The 21,622-nt window shown below is 57.5% G+C and overlaps 1 protein-coding gene across 1 annotated transcript; it reads right to left on the minus strand.

Annotated features, from left to right (window-relative positions):
- Positions 1 to 1,470: 1,470 nt before the first annotated feature.
- On the minus strand, positions 1,471 to 16,188 carry Efhd2 (EF-hand domain family, member D2). The gene is made up of 4 exons (XM_005409875.2): positions 15,501 to 16,188; positions 4,047 to 4,194; positions 3,333 to 3,467; positions 1,471 to 3,011 (listed from the first exon to the last, which is right to left on the minus strand). The coding sequence occupies exons 1-4, from the start codon at positions 16,082 to 16,084 to the stop codon at positions 2,880 to 2,882; spliced, it is 999 nt and encodes a 332-aa protein (XP_005409932.1). The 5' UTR covers positions 16,085 to 16,188; the 3' UTR covers positions 1,471 to 2,879.
- Positions 16,189 to 21,622: the final 5,434 nt, after the last annotated feature.

The raw sequence follows: 21,622 nt of genomic DNA on the forward strand, positions 1-21,622 counted from the left end.
GCTGTGCTGGAAAAATAAGCACAAGAAACGTGGCAGAGGTTGGTCAGATGGTGCCCGGGGGCCTTGGCAGAGCAATGCCCAGGCTGGGTGAGGGCCTGAGAAACCGGCAGGTGCCACTGATAGGGCCATGTTTGCTGGCTGCTGGAACAGGACTCGGGTGGCAGCTGCTGCCTCTTGGATGAGGCCTGTGGGCGGGGGGTGGGTCGAGGCTAGCGGGACTTCCGCTCAAAAGCAGATGGAAGCCCCAGGGGCTCAGAGGGGCTTTGGGGACACACTAAGGGCTTAGTTCAGCGTTTGGTGATGAGGCTGGGACCCCAGGGGAGCAGGGTGGCTTAATGAGAAGAGGGGCCCTGGGGAGGGTTCGAAGGAGCCAGGCTTCCTGGACCCCGGGTCACTCCCAGCCTCCCCCACCAGGACGGGCAGCGGGTGTTGTGCAGGCCGAGCCTGTTGTGGAGGCCCTGGCCTGGGACAGCAGCCCCGTCTCTGACTCTGGGGGCTCGAGGCTGTGGCCAGCACCAGGCCGATTGGGCCTGGGCTCTGCAGCTTCAACCGTACCCAGCAGTTTAGGGACTTTGAGGTCGTTCTTTTGGGTGACGTGGACTGAAAGGGGACACTCAGCCTCACCTTGGGCTGGTGGTGGTGGTGGCTCAGGAGGCACGGAGTGGCAGGTGTGTGGGGTGCTGCACCCCACAAAGGCACCTCCAGCCTCCCCAGGCAGGGCCATGAAGAAGCCAGAGGGTGCTGCAGTACCACCTATGACCAGCCGAGGGCAGCGGTGCCTACCTAACCCCCAACTCCTCCCCCACCCCACCTTCCAGGGAAGACCTGGAGACCCCGGTCCGCTGGTGATGAGCAGGCGTGGATCTGGGGCCCGGTAGGCACCAGATCTATCCAGACTCACACAGAGAGCTTCTGGTTCCACCCCTGTGTGTCGCCAGACGCCTGTGCACGGTCGAGGGGACATCAACTCTGAACCCTGTAGTCCTCATGCGTCTTAGGGATGAAGAGGGAATATTCACTGACCTGAGCCTTTCACGTGAACGATGTGTTCAATTGTCACCACCATGAGATCAACGGGGTTATTTCTACTTGCGGGGTGAAAAAACTGACGGGGGAGATGCCAGGGGATGCAGCCCTCTTATCTGCGACCTCAGAGCAAGGGGCAGGCTGTGGATGGGCAGCTTGGCCCGGATCCTGCGCCCCCCTCCCATGTGCCGCTGGACTGTCCAGTCGTGTTGGCTCAGAGGAATAAAACCAGCGCCCCCCATGGGGTGGTTGGAGGATTGACACCCATGGTGCTTAGCGAGAACGGGGTGGCTTCATGTGGCCATCAAAGACCAACTTCTTCACGGAATCTGTCTTCCTCATGCTTCAGCATGACCGCCCCACATTCAGGTGACCTCACGCTGTCCCCTCCTTCCCCAGCCCCCTGCCCCACTCGCCAGCAAGAACCACACACACATAAGAATATAGAATTTTATCTTATTTTAGTTAAAAAAAATAATCGTACCACCCAATGAAGAAGTAGCTTTTTTTTGGGGGGGGGGATGAGAAGGGATGAAGAAAAATATAAAAAGCAAAAAGCCAAAAGAAGAAGGAGATTTTATATTCATCTGTATAAACATATCCGCTAAGGCAAACGCAACCCAGGGTGAAGGCCACCGCACGGGGCCAGGCACCTCCGACGTCCTGCAGGTTCTCAGGCCAAAAAAATAAAACCTCTTCGAGTCCCTTGGGAGCTCTGGGGGCTCCCAGGGCGTAGTACTAAAATAAAGAGTTATCGATCGAGTTTAAAAAGCAGTGACGCTGTCAGGACACACACCGAAAGTTGCATAACTGTGGCCTCCATGGCCGTTCACTTGTCTGGACTAGGTGACGGTCACAGTTTCACAACACGGCAAGACACACAGACACACACACACACACACACACACGTGAGCAAGCACACGGGGAGGGGGCTGTGAGAGGACGGCCGGTGGCGGGGGCCTTGGCCATGCCCCTTTGGCGATGGCATGGGGGTCCCCATGCTTCCCAGGGGTGGCTGTGATGGGCGGAAGCAGCTAGGGACAAAGCCAGGGGCATCGCTCGGGAAGGAGGGTGGGAAGGGGGTCAGGCCCTGCTCCCCAGCGGCGGTGCAGACACTTCCAGCCCATCTTGGGGGACCCCAGCCCCTCCTCCCCACCCCTCTCTCTCCGCAGCCCCCTAGGAACTTCAGGATGTGCGGGGGCATCAGGGGGTGGTGTTTCTGCCCCCCAAGCCTTCCCACCCACCACCCCATGGTAGGCCTGGCAGAGTGCGGCCCGTGAGGTAGTTCGGCACAGCGGCCCCTCACCCTGCCTGGCTGGGCCCCATCTCTACGTCACCATGGGGTGCCAGGGCCTGGGTCCCTTCACCGAAACAGAAGCCCGCCCATCGCAGCAGACTGTGGGGCAGAGCTGGAGGACAGGCCCTGGGGCAGCTCCCCTGGTGCCTGCCACGGGCCCCCCACCCTGCTCTAAGGGGACAGCCTCGATCCTTCTTGTGTTTGCGCTCCCATCCGGTAGGGGGCTGTCGCGGGCGCCGGGCAGGGCAGCCTGCTGGTTAGAGCAGGAGGATGGGACGGGATGGGTGAGGGGCCAGGCACACAGGCACAGCAGAACCTTGGGCCAGAGGTGTGAGGCGCAGGGGTGGCCAGGGAGGGCTGGGCCAGGCAGGGGCGGCGCTGGGGTCGCAGCTGTGGGATCAGCGGAAGGGCGCAGGCAGTGGCCGGGCAGCGTGAGAGACCCCTGGACTAGCTCCATTCACAACTTAGGTTTTAGTGGTGGTCCCGCCCCGCCTCCCACGCGCCTCCCTCCCTGCCCCCCGGCCCCCGGGCAGGGCCGGCGGTGGCTGTGGCCTCGCTACTTGAAGGTGGACTGCAGCTCTTTGAAGGCCGCTTTCCGCTGCTTCATCTCCTCCGCCTGCTTCTTCCTCTCCTCCTGCTCGGCCTTGATCTCCTCCTCGAAGCGGCTGGACACGTTCATGGCCTGCACCTGGGCGGGGCGGGCGGGATCTGAGCACGCAGGGCCTCCACCCTGGGCCCCGTGCACGGCCCTGGCCCCACACATGGTGCTGCCGTCACCTCTCTGAGCCTCAGTTTCTCCGTTTGGAACAAAGGGCCCCTTGGCCCTCCCCAGGCTGGGGCTGAGGGTCAGCTCCCCATGGAACAGGCAGCTCCGGATCTGCTCTGTTGTCCCGCAGCCTCGGCTCCTGGACCGTGCGTGCCCATCCCGCGGGAAATGGCAGGGACAGGAAGGGGAGGCGCCCGGGCTCGGGGCACACCCGCCTGGTGCACGGGTCCTCAGGCGCCTCACCTTGGCCTCGAAGAAGCTCTTAGCGCCCTTGACACCCTCAGTGGAGACGTCGATCTCGGAGAGGCGGGCCAGCGCGTGCAGCCCGCTGTCCTCCTGCAGCTCCCCAGCCGCCGCCTTTCTGAAGATCAGAAGGAACTGCAGGGGGAGGGGCGTGAGGTGTCAGTAGTGGAACACAGGGGTCAAAGTCCCTGCCACACCAGGCCCAGGCAGCTGAAGAGCGGGTCTCACCCCTCCATGCTCCTGTGCCTCCCTCCCCGGGCCTCAGTTTGCCCCTCTGCACAATGGGAGGCCAGGTGACTCCTCTTTGTCCACATTCAGCTCCCGCTAACAATCACACCCACTTTGCACGTCCCAGTGGTCCCCAAACAAATACTCTGCTTGTTTCTTCTACAAGGGAGGCTCAGAGGCAGCAGGTGCCTGAAGTCTCAGTTTAGAAGGATCAGAACCTGTGTCCTCTGACTCTGAACAGCTCCCGGGACTCTCCCAAGGCCCCCTGCAGGCCACCCCACCGCGGCTTTGAGACCCTATTTCCTCCCCCGAGAACAGGTTATCCACAGCTCCTGCTCAGGGCGAGGGAGGACCAAGGTCCTGAGTGTGAAGTCACCCAAGGTTGCCCCAGTCCCATGTCATTCAGGGACAAAGGGGCAGGTCTCTCTCTGGCCACCAGGGCCTCAGGGGCAGCCCCCTGGGGGAGAGGGCTGGGGTGGGACTCACCTCCCGGAAGCTGAGCTTACTGTCGAAGTCCTCATCCACCTCCTTAATCATGTTTTTCAGGCCCAGGTGGGTCTGGGGAGCTCCAAGCTTCTCCATCATGAGTTTGAGCTCCATCAGATCGATGAAGCCATCCCGCCCGGCGTCGTACCTGTGGGCGCAGACAGGGGCTAAGGACTTGGTGTACTGAAATCTGACTGGCTGGAGGCCACAAGCTTAGTGTAGGGATCCCAGGGGCTCGGACGGTGCCTCCCCATCCTGTCACCATAGATGGCTAAGTGAGGCAGAAATACAGGCAGCATCAGACAGAGCCAGGCCTGGAAGGAGTCGGTGCGGAAGATAAGAACAAGAACTTACAACTGTGGGTGGAGGAGCATTTGTTGAAGGCCAGGCTTCAAGATAAAGATGGAATGACTACACCCACATAACTCCCCCGGGATAAGCAATACACTACAATTGATAATCTGAACAGGTGCAGGTGGGTGACTAGGACCTCCTGACTTGTCTCTTCCAAAAAAGGTCCTTCTTTCCATGAACACTTGCTACACGACCTGCTTCCCACTGGATCAACGTTGCCCAAGCGGCTATACTTGTAATCTTACTGATTAATCACAGCTTTGTCCCATGTTGTACCCACCTCAGGATCTTGCACTATCAAAGTTCCTTTGAGCAGTAGACTGGTTGGCAACACACTTTTCAGGTGTCCTCCTGTCTCTTTTGGGAGCTGTCACACCCTAAATAAAACTTCCTACTCTTGCTGGGTGGGGTGGTGCATGCCTGTAATCCCAGCACTCGGGAGGCTGAGGCAGGAGGATCATTGTAAGTTCAAGATCAGCCTGGGCTACAAAGTGAGCTCAAGGCCAGCCTGAACTGTATAGCAAGACCCTGTCTCAAAAAGACAAAAAACCCAAAAAACTTCCTATACTTAACCTCCGTTGTTCCTCTGAATTCATTCTTCAACTTTGGGGAACGTGAATTCAGTGTATCAGACATGTAGCAGGTTGGGAGTTATATTTCCCTATATCATTTGGAGGCCGTATATCAATGTCATCTGTCACAGCTAGAAGGAACCTCAGACCAGACAGAAACCTGCTACATGGCTCTGCTCCTGCTTGGTTACCTCTAATGATGGGGAACTCATCATTCATCCTGGCATCTCCTGCATGTTGAACAGCGCTAACTTTTTGCCAGATCTGTAGCACAAGGAAGCTGAAACCATAGCTGCCCTGGACTGCCGTGACATGAATGAGTGGTGAGACAGAATCCACACTGCACAGGGTGTAGAGCCAGCTCTGACCAGCTCCAGCAGCTCCTGGTTATGGGTGAACACTTGAGGGACCTCTCAGCCTATCTCCTGGCTCCACTTCTGATGGCAGGCTTGTGAGTCAGGGCGGGCAATTCTGCCTGACTGCAGCATGGTGGGCAGGGTACAGCTTGCTGTGTGTGTGTGGGGGGCATCCTGTGTTGGGGGGGCGTCCTGTGTTGTGACAGACAAATGTGTCTCCCAGGTATTAGGACATGTCCCCTGGGGTCCAAAGCCACCCCCAAGTTGAGAAGCACAGGCTAGAGGATGTGAAAGGTGGCCTGCTTTGTTTTTCTGGGCTGAGGATCGAACTTCGGGCCCCTCGCTTATGCTAAGGCCCTGGAGTAGGGAAGGTAAAAGGCACCTAGCAGGCACTGCAGGTGTTGAGTGAATAAATAACCCATGAATCAAGGGAGGGCTGCAGGGCTGCCTGTACTGTGGGTCTCTGCCCGCCTTTGTCGAGGAGGGAAGCAGAGGCAGGGCCAAGGGTTACAGCAGGAGGGGCAGGACTAGGGCATGGCTGGGAACTAGCTGTGCCTGGGCCCCAGGGAGTGGCAGAGACCCAGGCAGCCTGGCACAGGGACAGTGATCCAAGGCCTCCAGCCTGTACGCTTCCTTCTCTTCCACCCCCCAAACACCTGGCAAGGTGGGACCGGGTGGGAGTTGGAAGGCACCCCCTCCTTGTGGCTTGCGTGGGTGTGTGTGCGTGCGGAGGGGTTCGAGGTGGCCTCCAGGCCTGCCCCCTGCTGGGGGAGGTGCCGCCTTGCCTGGAGCACACAACCCTCTTATCATGCTGTCCAAACACCTGCCCGCCCAGCTCCTAGGACAGCGGGGGCAGGGGCAGGGGCTGCGGTGACAAACAGGCTTTCCTGTGCCTACTGCAAACTTGTGCAGCCCCCAGACCTCCAGCTGGCTGAGTGACAGCACTGTAGGTGACGGCAGCGTGACACAGAGAGGCTAGGTCTCCGGAGACCTGCGTCCTGGGGACTTGGACATCCTGTACAAACGCACGTCTCATTCCTGGGCCATTGCTGGGCTCCCAGCTCCTGCTCCCTTCTCTGGTTAGATGTAATCTTTGCCGGAACTTCCTACATCTGCTTTTGAGCTGGAAAACTCACTTCCTTAAGCCTCATAATCATCTTAGCTCACAGAGACTCAGAAAGGTTAAGTGACCCACCCAAGGTCACACAGCAGTCAGGAAAGAGCTGGGCCTCTATCCCACATCCATCAGGCTCACACACCAGGCACATGTGCTCTATGCCCAAACCCCTGCCTGTGTCCTGGGGCCGCTTGCGGAGCACAGACCAAGTCTGCCCGGAGCAAGGGGAGCATTTGTTCGAGGGGTATAAATAGTTCCCAAGCAAGTGCGTCTGTGGTCGGAAGAGACAGCGCAAAAAGGTGGGACTTGGGAACCCTGGAGGAAACTCAGGGTCCCCAGGCTGCCTTCCCGCCCCGGGGGAGAGGTTTGAGTGGGAGCAGACAGGCCAGAGGTGGCTGGGGGCCTCTGTCTGGGGGGACTTGGGGGTGATGGTAGAGCCCGCCCTTCCAGCGCTTCACACGGACCCCCTTGGGCACACCGAGCCCCCACCTCTCTCCTGGATAGGTCAAGGTCAGCGGGGAGCCGGGCTGCACCGGCACCGCCCCGGCTTCTCAAGGTTGTGCATATCACAGGGGCCACGCGGCAACACCTGCGGATGTTTGTGTTCTCTCCCTGGCAAGAGGCCGTTCCTGGCATCAGGTGGGCAGAGGCCAGGATGCTGCTACACATCACGGTCCCCGCCCCAGGCGACTCAGCCCCGACTGCCAGTGTCCCTGAGGTTTAGAAGCCCTGATGTGTTGGTGTCGCTCACGGGGTCACCGTGAGGACTGACTGAGCTCGGACTCGCTGAGCACTTAGCAAAGGCCCGGCCCACGGGGCTGGCTCTGTGAATGGAGTATGAACGCCACTGCAGTGAGGCACTGTGTTTACAGCCCCTGTGCCCTGCAAGGTCAGTCAGGGCTAGGCGGGGACGAGCAAGCAGCCCAGGACGCCCCACGCCCGCTTCCCTCCAAGCTCCAGGGCCCAGCCGGCTTTGCTGCGCGAGTGTATAGCGCGTGAGTTTCTGCCAAAGCCACTGGCAGATCAATCTCAGAAGTGCAGATTGTGCCCAAACTTGAAAGGAAGCTTAGGCTGTGGATTCCTCTGTTCCTGGCAGCTCTGAGGTCTGGCTGGGCCGTGGTTCAAACTGTGGTTTGAACCGCCACTTGTATCAATCAAGGGCCAATCAATTACCGGGTCGGTTCCCTCCCTGGCAGTCTCGGGCCCCCAGGAGGACAATGCAGGGGCTAGCCGCAGTGCCAACACATCCAGCTCCAAGGCCAGGTGACCCAGGGCTGGGAGACACCTGGGGCCCCGGAAGGAGGGGTTGTGGAGGGGTCCCCACAAGGCCCTGGCACCAGACAGCACCCTGTGGCCTAGGCCCTGGGCTCAGCCAGCTTCCGGGTTAACCCGTTGGCAAAAGGCCTTGAAGCGTGTGCTTGGACAGACCTGGAACCAAACCTCAGCTCTGCCACCTGCTGGCTGGTGACACCTAACCTCACAAACCTCAATTTCCCCCAACATCAAAGGACTCACGTTAGGACCAAGATGAGAACACGGGAGACAGCAATACACGCTACCGGCCGCCAATTATTATGTGCCTATTTGCCTTTAGTATTATTAAAGAGTAAGTGCAAGTGTGGCTATAAATGGCCAGTACCTAGTAGGTGCTTAACACCTGTTAATTTCATTATTATAACAATGGCTGTTATACGGACTTTTAAAAAATTTTTTCAGTACTGGGGGTTGAACTCAGGGCCTTTAAACTAAGCTACATTCCCAGCTCTTTTTAAATTTTTTTAAAATTTTGAGACAAGAGCTTACTAAGTTGCTCAGCCTGGGCTAAACTTGCAGTCCTCCTGCCTCAGCCTTCCTGAGTGCTGGGATTATAGGGATGTGGCACAACACCCAGATACTCCATTAAGTACTTTACACATACAGTATTTTTTTTTTTTTTTTTGAGACAAGGTCTCACTCTGCAGTTCAGGCTGACCTTGAGCTCACTTGGTAGCCCAGGCTGGTCTCCAACTTGCAACAATCCTCCTGCCTCAGCCTCCCGAGTGCTGGGATTACAGGCTTGCGCCACCAGGCCCGGCCACATATAGTATTTTAAAATGGTGATATTGGTAGTGGGTTCAGAAGGGAGGTCACCCCAAGATCCACCCACAGTCTCCACCTGCTTCCTATCACAGAGGGGATTGAGGGCCAGAGAGGGCAGCAGCAGCCCGAGGTCACAGGGCTGGAAGTTTTTTCCCCCCTTCTCCCTGGCCCACAGAGCGTGTCACATTCTCAGGCTTGGGGGACTGGGCTGAGAGCCCCGTGTGGGGCCTGCTCGGGAAGCCAATGCCATCCAGCAGGCTGGGAGCTCAGCACTTTTCTCCAGCCGTGCAGGGAGGCTGTGGGGCCTGGCATCATGCCCACATTCCTCCCCACCGCCCCTGAATAGTTCTCAGCAGCTGCTGCCCTGGACATTGGTGACAGAATCCCTCCCATCCCCCACTGAAAGCAGCACACGGGCCGCTACCCAGGCAGACCCTATCCTTGGGTTGAGCTCCGTCCCACCCAGCTGGCTGCTTCTCTGCTCCTGGCCCCTACCAGTTCTGATAACCAAGGGGCACGGGTGGCAATGGCTATAGCATCGGGGCCCTGGCCCTGTACCCAGGCCTGTGCCCCCACACACTGATATGGTCACTACTGGCTACTCTGCTGAGCCCTTACTATGCCAAGTGTTTGGCACCAGAGCTTTACAAGAACTCTGCAAAACAGGCACAAACATCCCCATTTAACAGACGAAGAGACTGAGGCTCAGAAAGGAAGTGACTGGTCCAAGTTCAGAGGCAACAACTCTATCAGAGTGCTTCAGGGTTGGAAGGGCATTTCATTACACCTGTCAGGAGGATCAAATTCCCAGTGCAGTTTTCCTGCTTGGTGTTTTGATGACCTCCGAAGGCAGGACGCACCCTGCTTCCCTAAGGTGGCCCCTTTCGGCCATGTCCACTCTCTGCCACTTAGCGGCAGAATGAAGCAGCCATTACAGCTGTCGCACGGGCAGAGGAGGGGAGCAGCTGGCTTGGAAGCACAAGGAGCCCCAGTTCTGTCCCCCTTCACTGCACTCCAGGGCTTTGCTGAGGGCCTTCTGGGCTACCAGGGCCCTGGGTGGACAGCTGGCTGGAGAGGGTGCTACTTACAAGCTCAGGGCACCCCTGGCTTTAGACTCGGCATTCAATTCATATTGGAATCTCCACCACTGCCTCCTTCCCCACCTCTCTTCCTTATAATGGTGGTTGTGAAACTGATTGTAAAGAGCACTTACTGAATGCCTGACATAACCCCTGTTTATTTTTGTTTAGCTTAATGGTGACTCCATTCATCTTATTATCCCTGATTGGCTCAGACAGATGAAGCGACCTAGCTAAGGTCTCCTGTAGGTCGCCCTTAGGCAGGTGGTAGGGACAGGCTATGGGCCGGCCTGACCACATTTGGGGGGTCTGGTAAAGACATAGTCTCTGATCTGACAGGTTTGGGGTGTATGGGCCTCTACATTTCTAACAATCTCCAGGGTGCAGCTTACGTGGCTGGCAGACCTAGGTTCAAATCCTGCCTCTGCCCCTTACTAGCTGAGAGACTCTGGCCGTAACCACTCTGAGACCCGGGCTCTGCGTAGGTCACGCGGGTGACGATAATCTCACAGGGTAGTAAGAAAAGACTCAAAAGCAGCCCAGTGAGTGGGGAAGTGCTAGGACGGGCTCCTCTGTGTTCGAGAGTGCCGGGGCCGGGGTCTGGGCCTGGATAGCCACACCTGCCCGGCACTGAACCGTCTCTGCTCTCCTTGAAAGTGGAAGTCAGCCAAGGAGAGGGCAGCTGGGCAGCTGTGGGAGGGTGCGGGGACCGTCCCTGCCAAGGCAGCAGAGTGACTACACCTCCTCCGGCTTGGCTGGCCTGCAGGGAGGAGCCAGTGGGGCCTGGGTCCCTCGCCCAGACTCTCCCAGCTGAAGCCAGAACCAGGCCTGGCACCCAGGTGGCAGGAGAGGAGTGGACGAGATGCAGGAAAAGAGAAGGCAGGCAGGAAGGCCGAGGGGGACCCAGAAAGTCCCCAGCGGAGTGAGGAGAGGTGACTCAGACGCAGACAGGAAGTGGGAGGAACAGAGTGGGCTCAGGGTCAGGAGATCCTCCCTCCCCAGGGTGCTGGGAAGCTCCCCAAGCGAGCCGAGCTCTGGGCTGCGGCAGGCGGCAAGGGCCTAGTCTCTGCCTCCACGGAGGGGGGCTCCCCTGACGCTGTGGGGGCGTCCTCACCCTCGACCAGGACCACAGTCCACTTGTGCTGGGGGCTCTCTGCAGGTGCACCTGGTTCTAATCTTGTCACCAGAGTTTAAAACCTCGAGCAAGCACCACCATCTCTTTGAGCCTCCATTTCCTGGTCTGTCAAGTGGGGACAATGATCAGTCCACCTCCCTGTGCTGGTGTGAGGGTTGAACTGACCCCTAAGAACCAAAATCTGTTCCCCTGGCAGCGGCAAGAACCTCCACTCAACAAGGACACAGGGCAAGGGCTGGCTGTGGGGGCTGCGGTGACAGCCTTGGGTCTATGGCAGGAGTAAGGGGCCCCTGCATTTCTAGGCCTGTGGGTCCACCTTCTCTAGCGCCAATGAGCCAGGAACATCACCACTCTCTATGAGACTTTACGCCTCTCCAGGGCAGGAACTTGATCGCCCCCATTTGTTGGAACTTGCACGCAGCAGAAGCTTAATAAGCTGTTGGAGAGTGAGCAAGGGGATGGAATCTTGTTTTCCATAAACACCATCCCGCGGCCCAGACACTGGCTGGGCTTTTTCACACCTAATCCTCAGTACTTTACCAGGAAGGCTCTGTAGCCCCAGGGGAAAAAAGGAGGCTTTCAGAGAAGCCCAGTACCCAGTGGGGTGGGGACAGGCAGGTGCTGGAGTCCCCGTTTTGTGTCACTCCAGGGCTATTTGCTCTTCCTTTTTTTCTGCCACCTGCCTTCCACATAATTAAGTGCTAATGAATTCATTTCTCCATTTTTGTTATTTATCAAAGCCATATGTAGCTGTCAATCAGTCTGTTTGGCAGGAGGAAGGCAGGATTCTCGGGCCAGGTGTCCGTCACTCTGGTCCAAAGCAAAGGGTTGTGGCCAGCCTGGAAGCCCTGTGGGGGTGAGTGCAGGCAGCCAGCAGCCCGTGCGGGGCTGTCTCAGTGTCATGCCTGGCGACCACTAATCCGGAGAGGGTTATGTTGGGCTGGGGATGATGGTGACCGTAATTTAGTAAGTACCTACTCTGTGTCAAGCTCCGGGTTAAGTTCTTTCCTGCCCTCTGAAGTGGGTACTATCTCATCTCTGTCTCAGGATGAGGCAGGGAGCCACAGATAGGTTTAAGGAACTTGCTCCAGCCCTCCCCCACCCCCCACACCCCTGCACCTGGGATTCGAACCCAGTGCGGGTGGGTTCCTAAGTCCCTGCTCCTAACACTGAGGGAAGGGTGGAGAGGGCGGGGTGGCCTCAGGAGGCCCTGGGGGGAAGAGCGGCCAGAAGGAAAGGGAAGCCTGCCTGGCTGCCTGACGCAAGGGGTCATGAGATGAGGTCGGGGAGGAGCTGGGGACAGGGCCGGGCAGGACAGGAACTAGGCCACCTTCCTCAGATTCCAAGGCTGCCTACCCTGTGGCAGGTCTCAGCTTACAGAGCCCTGCAGAGCCTCACCTGGGCTGTTGCCAGCCAGGAGCGGGCATCCCTGAGGGTCTCTGAGGGCGCTTCCTAGAGGGAGGGAGGAAAGGTGGGGGGCTGGAGGCCATGGATGCAGCCCGAGGCCACATGAGGGCGGCCGAGAGTCCAGGCTGTGATGCCCTGTGCACCTGGCTGAACCCTCTGTGCATCACCTCCAAGTCCTGGCCCGAGAAGAAGCAGGGACCACCAGCCCCGCTGCACAGGCAAGGACAACGACCTCCCTGAGAGCCTGAGCAAATCACCATACCTTTCTGGGCCTCAGTTTCCAGAGGGGAGGAGGAAGCGGGGAGGGCTGGAGCCAACCTTCACGTTCTGGGAGGAAGAGCATGACTAAGCCCGAGGACCGGGGATGGCAGAGAGGCCCCGGTTCCCCGTGAGCGCCCGCCGTCCTCAGGACGCACCTGCAGGGTCCCCATACAGTTCCGATATGCAGACCTACGTCAGAGCTGGAGGACCTTGGGAGCCCTCAGATACAGCCTGCCCCTTTAAGCACGGGTAGACTGAGGCCCGGGGAGGGCCGGCTTGATGGGATGGAAGGCAGGCTTCCCAGCTGTGGCCCCTGCACACAGGCTGGCTCCCGGCCCTCTGCCGGCTGTCTCTGGCTGCTGGCTGCGGCGCGGCTCCTCAGGGCGCAGGCTCCCTCCTCCCGGCCCTCGGTTCCCAGCAGAGCTCTGGCTGCGATGCCCTGGCTGTGATCCCCAGGCCCTGCTGGGACCCAGGAGGCTGCAGCCCCACTTGGGCAGTGGCGGCAGAATGGGCGGTTTTGTCCTCCTGAGAGGCCGTCTGTTGGCCGCTCCCAGCCGGGGCCGGGCTGGGCTCGGCTGGCACAGTGAAGCCTTGTTTCCTTGAATACAAAATCTGCAGCCTTCCACTCTGGCCAGGGCCCCCGGCGGGTGGCACTTCCTTCTCTAGAGGTCCAGCTTCTCGGCCCTTTCCTGTCCCCTCGCACCCCTCCCAGTACCCCAACAAGCGCTGCTGGTGCCAAGAGGTGGGTGGCTTGGAGGAGTTCAGCTTCCCCTCATCCCTGCTAAAGCACCGCTCATCAAACTGGCCCCCATACAGCACAGTTGCAAACGCAGTTTCAAGACCCTTCCCCCAAGGCCCTGCCAAGCAAACAGCAGCGTCCCATGCCCTGCTCACTTGGGGGCGCCTGGGTCCTCCCAAACAGCTTATTTTTTGGAGGGGGTAGGGATGCCATGGAAGCCCAAGAGAAGGAGGGCTCCAGGGGGAAGGAGAAACGAGGGCTCCCGGTAGGTACATGACGTGGAAAGTCAGCCATTCATTCGGAAGACAGGAATGGAAGATGCAGATGCCTGTCATGGGAAACCCGGAAAGGAACAATATGGGTTTTTGAAGTCACCGACCCTGGTTCGAGTCCCAGCCCCACCATTTTCTAGCTGTGTGGTCTCAGCAAGTTATCTGACTTGTCTGTCTGCCCCGCAACCCCTCATGGGCCCAAGGGTCACGAAAACAGCCCCAGGTTATCGGATCTGGGGGAGACCTGAGGAGCTCCTTCCTGTCTCAGTCCTATCAAGGCTCGGATCTGTCCTTGTGCAACGCCTGCCTCTGGGCTCCTGCACGGGGCAAGCTCTACAAGGAAGCGCTCAGGAAGGGCTCAGGAGTTTTCAGTCTGTTCTTCCTGGAATGTGGACACCCCGTCTCCTGGCTTTGAGGAACAAGACTTGGAGTTAGAGCTGGGCTGCTCGGGCCCTTGGACTTCCACACAGAGGTCCTGGGTGGAGGGGTCAAGGATTTGACTCCTGAAAAAGTATGGAGCTTCCAGCCACGAGAGCCTGGGAACTGAAACCCTCTTCCCCTGCGTGGGGGGCGAATGCAGAAGCTGCAGATGCAGAGAGAAGTAGGGAGAGCCTTCCTCACACTGTGTGCTTGCACAATTCTCCTTCCTGGGCCTTTTGCTCTGGGTCTGAGCACTGCCAGCTATGTGTGGCGGGGCTGACACCCCTCTGCCTGCCAGCCAAGTTGGGGCCAGGCTTGGGGCACCCCTCCCTCGGCCTTGCGTGGCCTGTGCGGGCTGGGCCAGACCTCTCATCTCCCCGACACCTCAGCGCCCAGATTGGTCCTTCCCCCTTCTGATCCACTCTGCCCGAACACCAGGGCTGTCCACTCTCTGGGAGCCAGGCGAGTGGGACGGGCAACAGGAAGTGGGGAAGGCCACCAAGGGGAGAGGGACTGGACACTTGTCACCACTGGGCACAAACATAGCTGGGGAACAGTGGCCGCCCATCTCAAGCCCCAGGACGGTGGACCCAGGGACGGACCTGAAGGGGAACTGCGCCCCCCAAGAGTATCAAGTTTTGTATTCTAGGGGGTGGAAGGGCTGCGCCCACCAGCCTAGGGGTGTCCGTCTAAGCTAGGGAGCACACAGTGTGTGGAATTGTGGGGTAAAGGGCGCGGCTGGGAGTAAATGGGCGTCAGCTACAACAGGAGTGGGCCTGGGGCATCCGGGACCCTCTGTAGGGAGGGGAGGCGCAGGAGGGAGGGTGAGGGCCTTGACAGAAGCAGAAGCAGGGTGCAGGGGTGTGGGGTGGGGCAAGAGGAGGAGGGAGGATGGGCGGGGACAGAGTCAAGCCCGGAGGGCACTCAGCCCCCAGGGGAGGCCAGGGGAGGCTGGTGGGAGTGGGAAACAGGGACCCAGGGGAACTCCCTGGAAAGGCCACCAGATCAAGGGTGTGAGGGCGGGAGTGGAAGGGGCTACAGACTCTCTGCCCCCAGTTTACTAGTAAACCCGAAAAACTCCAGGGTGGGGGCGCCCCCGCCAGAACCCATGTCTTGGCGGATCTGAGTGAGCGGAAGAAATGGAACAAGCCCAGGAAAGCCATGTCTGGGGCACAGGTGCAGGGAATGGTCCCCCCGCCCCTTGAGAGGCACTGGGGGAGCGTGGGGTGGGGAACGCCAGTTGCTGGGACGTCGCCCCTGGTTTCCGGGTGTGGAATGGGGGTGGGGGGAAGGGTCACCAACAGGTAGAGGGGTCTTGGGCCTGAGCCTGGGTCTGGCGCCCATGTGCGGTGGCGGCGGGGCCTTGCGATTACCTGGAAAGAGCCCAGGGTCCCCGATGCGGGGACTCCTGGCGTACGGGGGCAGCATCCCGAGGAGGACGGGTCACATGCCAGGGACGGGGATCCCCAGACCCAGATGCATGGAGTGGCGGGTCTGGAAGCCTCGTGATGACCAGGAGGAGGGTGCCGAGTCCCCAGCGCGGGCGTGCGGGGTTCTGGGGCGCGCGGCTGGTGGCTGGGGCCCAGGGTGGCGCGGGAGCAGGGGACGGGGGCTCGGGCTCGCGGGAGGCCGGGGCGCGGGGTGGCGGGGGCCGGGCACTCACTGCTTGAACATCTTCTCCATGTCCTTGATCTGCTTCCTGGAGAACTCCTTGAACTCGGTGTAGGGGTTGAAGACGCGGCGGCTGGGCGACTGCGGCTCTCCGATGCCCTGGTTGAGGTCCGCGCGCCGCAGCAGCTTGGCGCTCAGCTCGTCGTCCGCGCTGCCCAGCGCCTCAGCCGCCTCGTCGGGCGCCCCGGGGCCCCCGGCCGCCGCCGCCCCGTTCAGGCCCGGCTGCCCGGCCGCGTCGCCGCCGCCCTCGCCCTCCATCTGCAGCCGCCGGCTCAGCTTGGTGGCCAGCTCGTCCGTGGCCATGGTGGCCCGCGCGGCGCTGCTCGGCCCGACCCGGCCCCTGCTTGCAGCGCGCCGCGCGCTTCCTCTTCCTGACACTGCCCAGCCGGCACCGCCCCGGGGTGGGACTTCGGGGACCGCCGCCCCGCCCCCGCGCCCCGCCTCCCCGGGCCAGCGAGCACCCGGCGCTGGGGTCCTTTCAGTCGCCCCGGGGGTCTCGTATGCCCACCACAATGGGTGCAGCCCGCCGTCACTAACCCCTGGGGGCCTGGGGACGGGGTTGTCATGAGAAGCCATCGCGCCTCCCCAACGTGTTCTCAGGGGGGTAGCTGAGTCGCCGCGGGAAGGGAGAGGGGTTACCCGGCCGAAGTTCGGGTGGGTGTGGGTCAGGGGCTCCGGGAGGCATCCCCCTAACCCCTTCTCTGGAATCCCCTTGCTGTGAAGTCACCATCCTGTATCTGTGACACTCTGTCGGTTGCCATGGAGACATGGAGGCGAAACACTGGCGTTCTCAGGGAGGGTTGCAGGGTCTGAAGAAGGTGGACCCGCGAGAGAGCGGGAGGACAGGGTAGATGGAACCGAGGCCTCTTTCTGCAAGGAGGCACCAGAAGGAGATGGGACCCGGCCCACCCTGGAAAGGTCTTGCAAGGCGGGGGAGAAGGACAGGGGACCGCGTGGTCCTCTCCCCTAGGGCCGCTCCAGCACAGGGATGACTCTGCAGAATAGACGCGGGGCCGGGCTGTTGCCTATGACTCCACTCTCAGGGGACTGACGGGGAGCTCTTGATGTTGATATTTGGAGGGGACCCTAGAAGAGAGGTGTTCTCCTCAAAGACTCATAGGAGGGAGCTGGGGGAAGAATCCAGGAGGGTTTATCTCTGGGATCCAGTCTGTCACCTTAAAACTGCAAAGTTCCAGTCTCAGAACCACTGGCTGTAATACAGATTCCCAGGCTCCAACCCAGACAGCCGATCCTAATCCCAAGGGTGGGACTCGGGAGCCGGCATTTTAACAAGCACCCAGGGAGGGTGGTCACACCAGCTGGAGATGGGGGACTTCGCACTGTGTGTATTGTCTTAAATGTTAGGGCAATGCAGAGGAATCCGTGACACCAGGCTCACAAGCCAAGGTGCAAAGAGGAATGAAGGGCCTAAAAACTGCAGTGGAGGCAGAGAGCCCCTGAGAAGGTGCAGCTAGGCAGCTGCTACGGAGCGATTTGTGCAGAAAGACATTCTTCGCCTAGGTGTCACTTTGTTCACGAACATTACTGAATTAAAAGGTATTATAAAGAATGAAACAGAAAAAACCCTCAGAGTTCAGAAAATGTGAAATGAACATTCACTTGTTCATAAGAGTAAAAATGTTCCGATTCAGTGATTTCTTCTTCTTCTTCTTCTTTTTGAGACAGGGTCTCGCTATGCTGTTCAGGCTGGCCTTGAGCTCACTATGTAGCCCAGGCTGGTTTTGCACTCGCAATGATCCTCCTGCCTCAGCCTCCCGAGTCCTGGGCTTACAGGTGTGTGCCACCACGCCACCATGCACTTTTTCATCTTTTTTAAAGCTCAGAATTAAGTTTCTGTTATTCTTGGGCAATTTGGTGCATCTACTTCCAACAGCCAGGTTCCATGTCTCATACCCAGCTGAAGGGGCCGACAGAAGAAAAACGGTCTGTTATTTAATGAATGCAAAGGACTGAGGTATAGACAAAAATGTTTAAAAGTATTGCTGTAGGTGCTTAGGTTGCCAAATTCTTGGTCTTCCTCACAAAGCAGTTAGTTTACTTTCTAAACTCTGGGGAACCTCAGTTTACCCCAAATTACAACTTCTAAAGTTTCTGCATGAAAGAAACCCGCCTTTATTATGGGATAGTTTGCATCTGCTCGACACGGGAGCAAACTTACCTGTAAGAGTACATGATGGAGTTTTCTTTCTTGGAAAACCACCTATATCTGTGATAAAACTGTGGGTTTCCTTTGAATGAGTTGGGCTGGCTGTGTGGATTGGGCTCCCCAGTCAGCTTCCCACTTGGCTTGTGTGGATGCAGCCGGGGTGAGCTGAGGCACGGTGATACACAGGTGCAGGAGCTCCCCTTCAGTACAGGTTGCACCTTATAAAAGGCGGGGGTTGCCTGCTGGAGCCTTGCTGCTCTCCAACTCAGAGCTCAGGAAGTGCTGCCCAGATGGGTGAATCTTTTTAGCACCTCTTGGGGTGACTTTTCACACACTTTTCAGGGTTTGCAGAAGTCGGAGGCTCTGTGACCACAGGCCAAGAACACAAGCTGCCTATTGCTTCGCCCACCCTTCTGAGGCTTGAGGCTGTGGCACCGCCCACCGAGAGACCACTGATGTGATCTGTCCCAAAGCCAGAGGTGCATGCTGGGGGCTCACTTTGTTTGAACTTGTTTCTTTCCAAGGTCATTTCACTTGAGGAAAAGCACTTGTTTCCTCCCCAGAAACCAAAGAAGTAGTGAGAGAGAGACGGGCTGGGGATTTAGCTCAGTGGCACAGCACCTGCCCGGCAAGCGCAAGGTCGTGAGTTCGATTCCTAGTACCAGAAAAAAAAAAAAAAAAAAAACAAAAAAAAAAAAAAAAAAAAAAAAACCCCAAAACAGTAGTGAGAGAAAAGAGGAGATAACTGATGAACTCTGACAGTAGATGAAACTTCCAGGAATATCAGTGGCCTCTTTCTTAGGGGTCATCGCTTCTGCATGAGCCTCAGCTCTGTGCCCCAAACATGGATTCTGGCAGAAAGCAACGATCAGCAATGGTGACACATTGCAGCATTTGGTCATGTGGAAAGAATGATCTTCAGGAAAAATCACACCCTCGGTGAAGGATTTTTACAGAGGCTGGGGAGAGCGCGAGCCAATTCTGACGCGATTCCAGCGGCGAGGGAGCAAGGCACACTTAGTCATCATTGACTTATGTTTCTTTTCCTCCTCCTACATACACTTGTGTAACTTGTCTTTTGGGGAGGGGCGGAGTAACATTAAGAAAAACAACAGCACTTTGCAAAAGAGAGGTGGGGTCCAAGAAGGGCAGAATGCTTTGGGAGCAGGTCCTGGGGAGATGGGGAGGTGGCCTGAGCACTGGGGGACATTCCAGAGCCCGCCAGAACTGGGTGGTCCTGCTAGTCTGCCATGCTGGGGAAGCACCAGGGATTAGCGAGCTCTGAGAGATAAAGTTGACTCATAAAATGCAGCATCCGCTTAGCACTTTACAAATATCAGCATGCTAATTAATCATTACACACTGCAGTCATCAGGAGTCCCTGGGTGGGTTGAGAAAGAGGCTTAGAGGTCAAGGTTCAAGGAAGCACAGTCAATCGGAGCAATCCGGGTGAGGACAGGAGGTGGAGTCACAGCCTAGTTGGCCTCAGAGGCTTTCTCATCTTTTGTAAAATCTGGAAGTCATGCAAGGAAGGGGTGAGGTAAGGGAGCAAGGTGCAGATGGTGTCAGACAGGCACTTAGGGGACCCTCAAGTGGGGCAGGTGGAAAAAGGGATGATGGCGGGACAATAGCTGCAGGTAGAGGGACCGGCTGCAGGTGGACCCATTTGGAGATCACTGGAAAGAATTTATCTTTCGAGCTGTCTTTCAGGGTTATCATGGATACTTTGAATGTATTTGAGGGCCTAGATAGTCTTCAAGTACATGTGTATATGGGTGTGTACGTCCAACTGGGCATGATTTGTGTTTCTACGTCATTGGTCATATTTAACACCTTGAGTGGCCTAAATCTTAGTTCTGTTTTAAATTCCTAAAGAGTGTATGTGTACACTGTGTGTGTTTGTGTGTGGGGTACCTTAACACTCAGCGACGCTGCTTCTATAGTGGCCTCCTGGATCCTTTCCAAGGATGCTAAGAATCTGGGCAGCACACTGTGATTTTTATACTGGCAACAGCTACTGAGAGTATCTAGCCGTGCGTTGCTAGATCCATGCAATCAAGACACGTTTATTAAGTGTGCCGTGGCTTGGGCACTGGTCCTGGAATGCTCCTGGTTGGAAGCCCCTGGGGAAAGGACCAAAGTAGCCAGATTGACGTGTGAGATTTATTGGACCTCACACGGGGTGAGTAGAAGAGGCTGCAATTCTTCCAGCTAGTCAGCTCCCAGCCTTGTGAGGACCCAGCAGTTATTACTGTGAAGCAGTTCCTAGCTATCTGGTGTTCTATCTGCATGATGACTTCCCTTCTCAGCACCCAGGTTGGTATCTAGCCCTAGCTGAATGCTGGGAAAGTATTTGTTGAATGAATACACAATGGTCTGCTCTGCTGGAAGGCTGGGGAAACATTGTTTTGTCAGTGTCCCCTCCAGAGCATCTGGTGGCCCATTTGTAGGGCTGAAAGTCATTGCCAAGAAAGAGAAGCTGCTAAAGTGACACCTCTGTGCACCCACATGACTCAAAGGTTACAGGAGCTGTTAGAACACAAGCTTCTCAAGTGTCTGTCCCCAGTATCCTCCAGGGGAGTGACGGTGGCATGAGATAGGGGTTAGGGCTGCATGACCTGCTGGGCCTTGGGCATCTCTGTGGCACAGAGGTCATTTAAACTGCTCTATGCCCATGAGACAGGGCCGAAGGAGTAATAGGAGGAAGGTGCCTGTAAACACTGCATGTGGCCACTGCAGGGGCACCAGGAGCTTGGGACACTGAAAGGGACACCGTAAAATCAACCCACAATGGGCCAATGCAGAGAAAGGCAAAGTCAGGTGAAAGGACAGCATGGTGCCTCGAGGGCACCTGAGGTATCAAGTGAGGACAGCAGGTTCTCAGAAGGGGGTGCGCACCCTGGTGCCAGGAGGCATCAGGTGTGTCCTGAAGGTAGCATCCGGTCAGGTGTGGGCCAGGGGAAGCTGGACTTCAGGCCACTGTGGGGAGGCAGCTCTCTGAGGGCCATGGCAGTGTGGTGTGATGGCTTGGAGCTGGGGTGTGATAGCTTTGACCATCCTCCTTGGATGACCTTGGGCAAGTTACTGTGCCTTTCTGGCCTCAGTGGCATTGTCTGTGGAATGGGACACTGCTGTCCTCCGGCAGAACTTGAGAGGATTAGATGAGAAAACAATGTAAGAAGTTCAGTGCTGTCCTGGGCACACAGTGAAACTTAAAGTGCTCTCCGTGGAGAGGACAGCGATCATCTGGCTTCCTGGTGGTCACAGGAGGGCAATAATCATGCAGATTTTACCACTCGGCTTGTGCTGACAGTGTAGGTTTGGCAGATTTGCTGCACTGCTTGTGTTTATAAACAAGTGAGTTGCCTCACCTGTCATGCTGCGGCGGCAGAGTTGAGAAATAACCACAGACCCATCATTAGTCAGGTCAACAAAGGGTAACAGTCTTTTACAGAAAAAGGGCTTTTGTTAGCTGGTCCTTTATAGAAAAAGTTTGCCAACCCCATCCTCACCGGTTAGCACATGATCAGCAGGCTCCTGGACTGTGCTGAGGACAGGGGAATACATTTGAGAAGTCCAGGGCATGAAGTTTGAACCCTGACCCTTGCCCTGTGACCTTGGGCAAGTTACTTACCTTTTCTGGACTCACTGTCTCACAGGCAAAACGAGAGCCCTGCACACCGTGAGGGTTAAGTGGGATGAGGTCTGCACTATGGCTCTCACAGTGACCAACAGCACTATACAAGGTAGTTATCGGCATCAGCTGTAAAAGGTCCAGCTGCCGTATGGCACACAGAAGCCCCCAGCTGGGGGTCACCGCTGCATCCAGCTCTCTTAAAAGAACACCCAGCATTAAACCTGTCCAAAGCCAAAAAATGGGGGCTGGGGATTTAGCTCAGCGGCAAAAGCGCCTGCCTGGCAAGCGCAAGGTCGTGAGTTCGGTTCCC

The sequence above is a fragment of the Chinchilla lanigera genome, unplaced genomic scaffold (assembly GCF_000276665.1).
Source record: "Chinchilla lanigera isolate Chin_1 unplaced genomic scaffold, ChiLan1.0 scaffold00126, whole genome shotgun sequence".
NCBI lineage: Eukaryota > Metazoa > Chordata > Mammalia > Rodentia > Chinchillidae > Chinchilla > Chinchilla lanigera.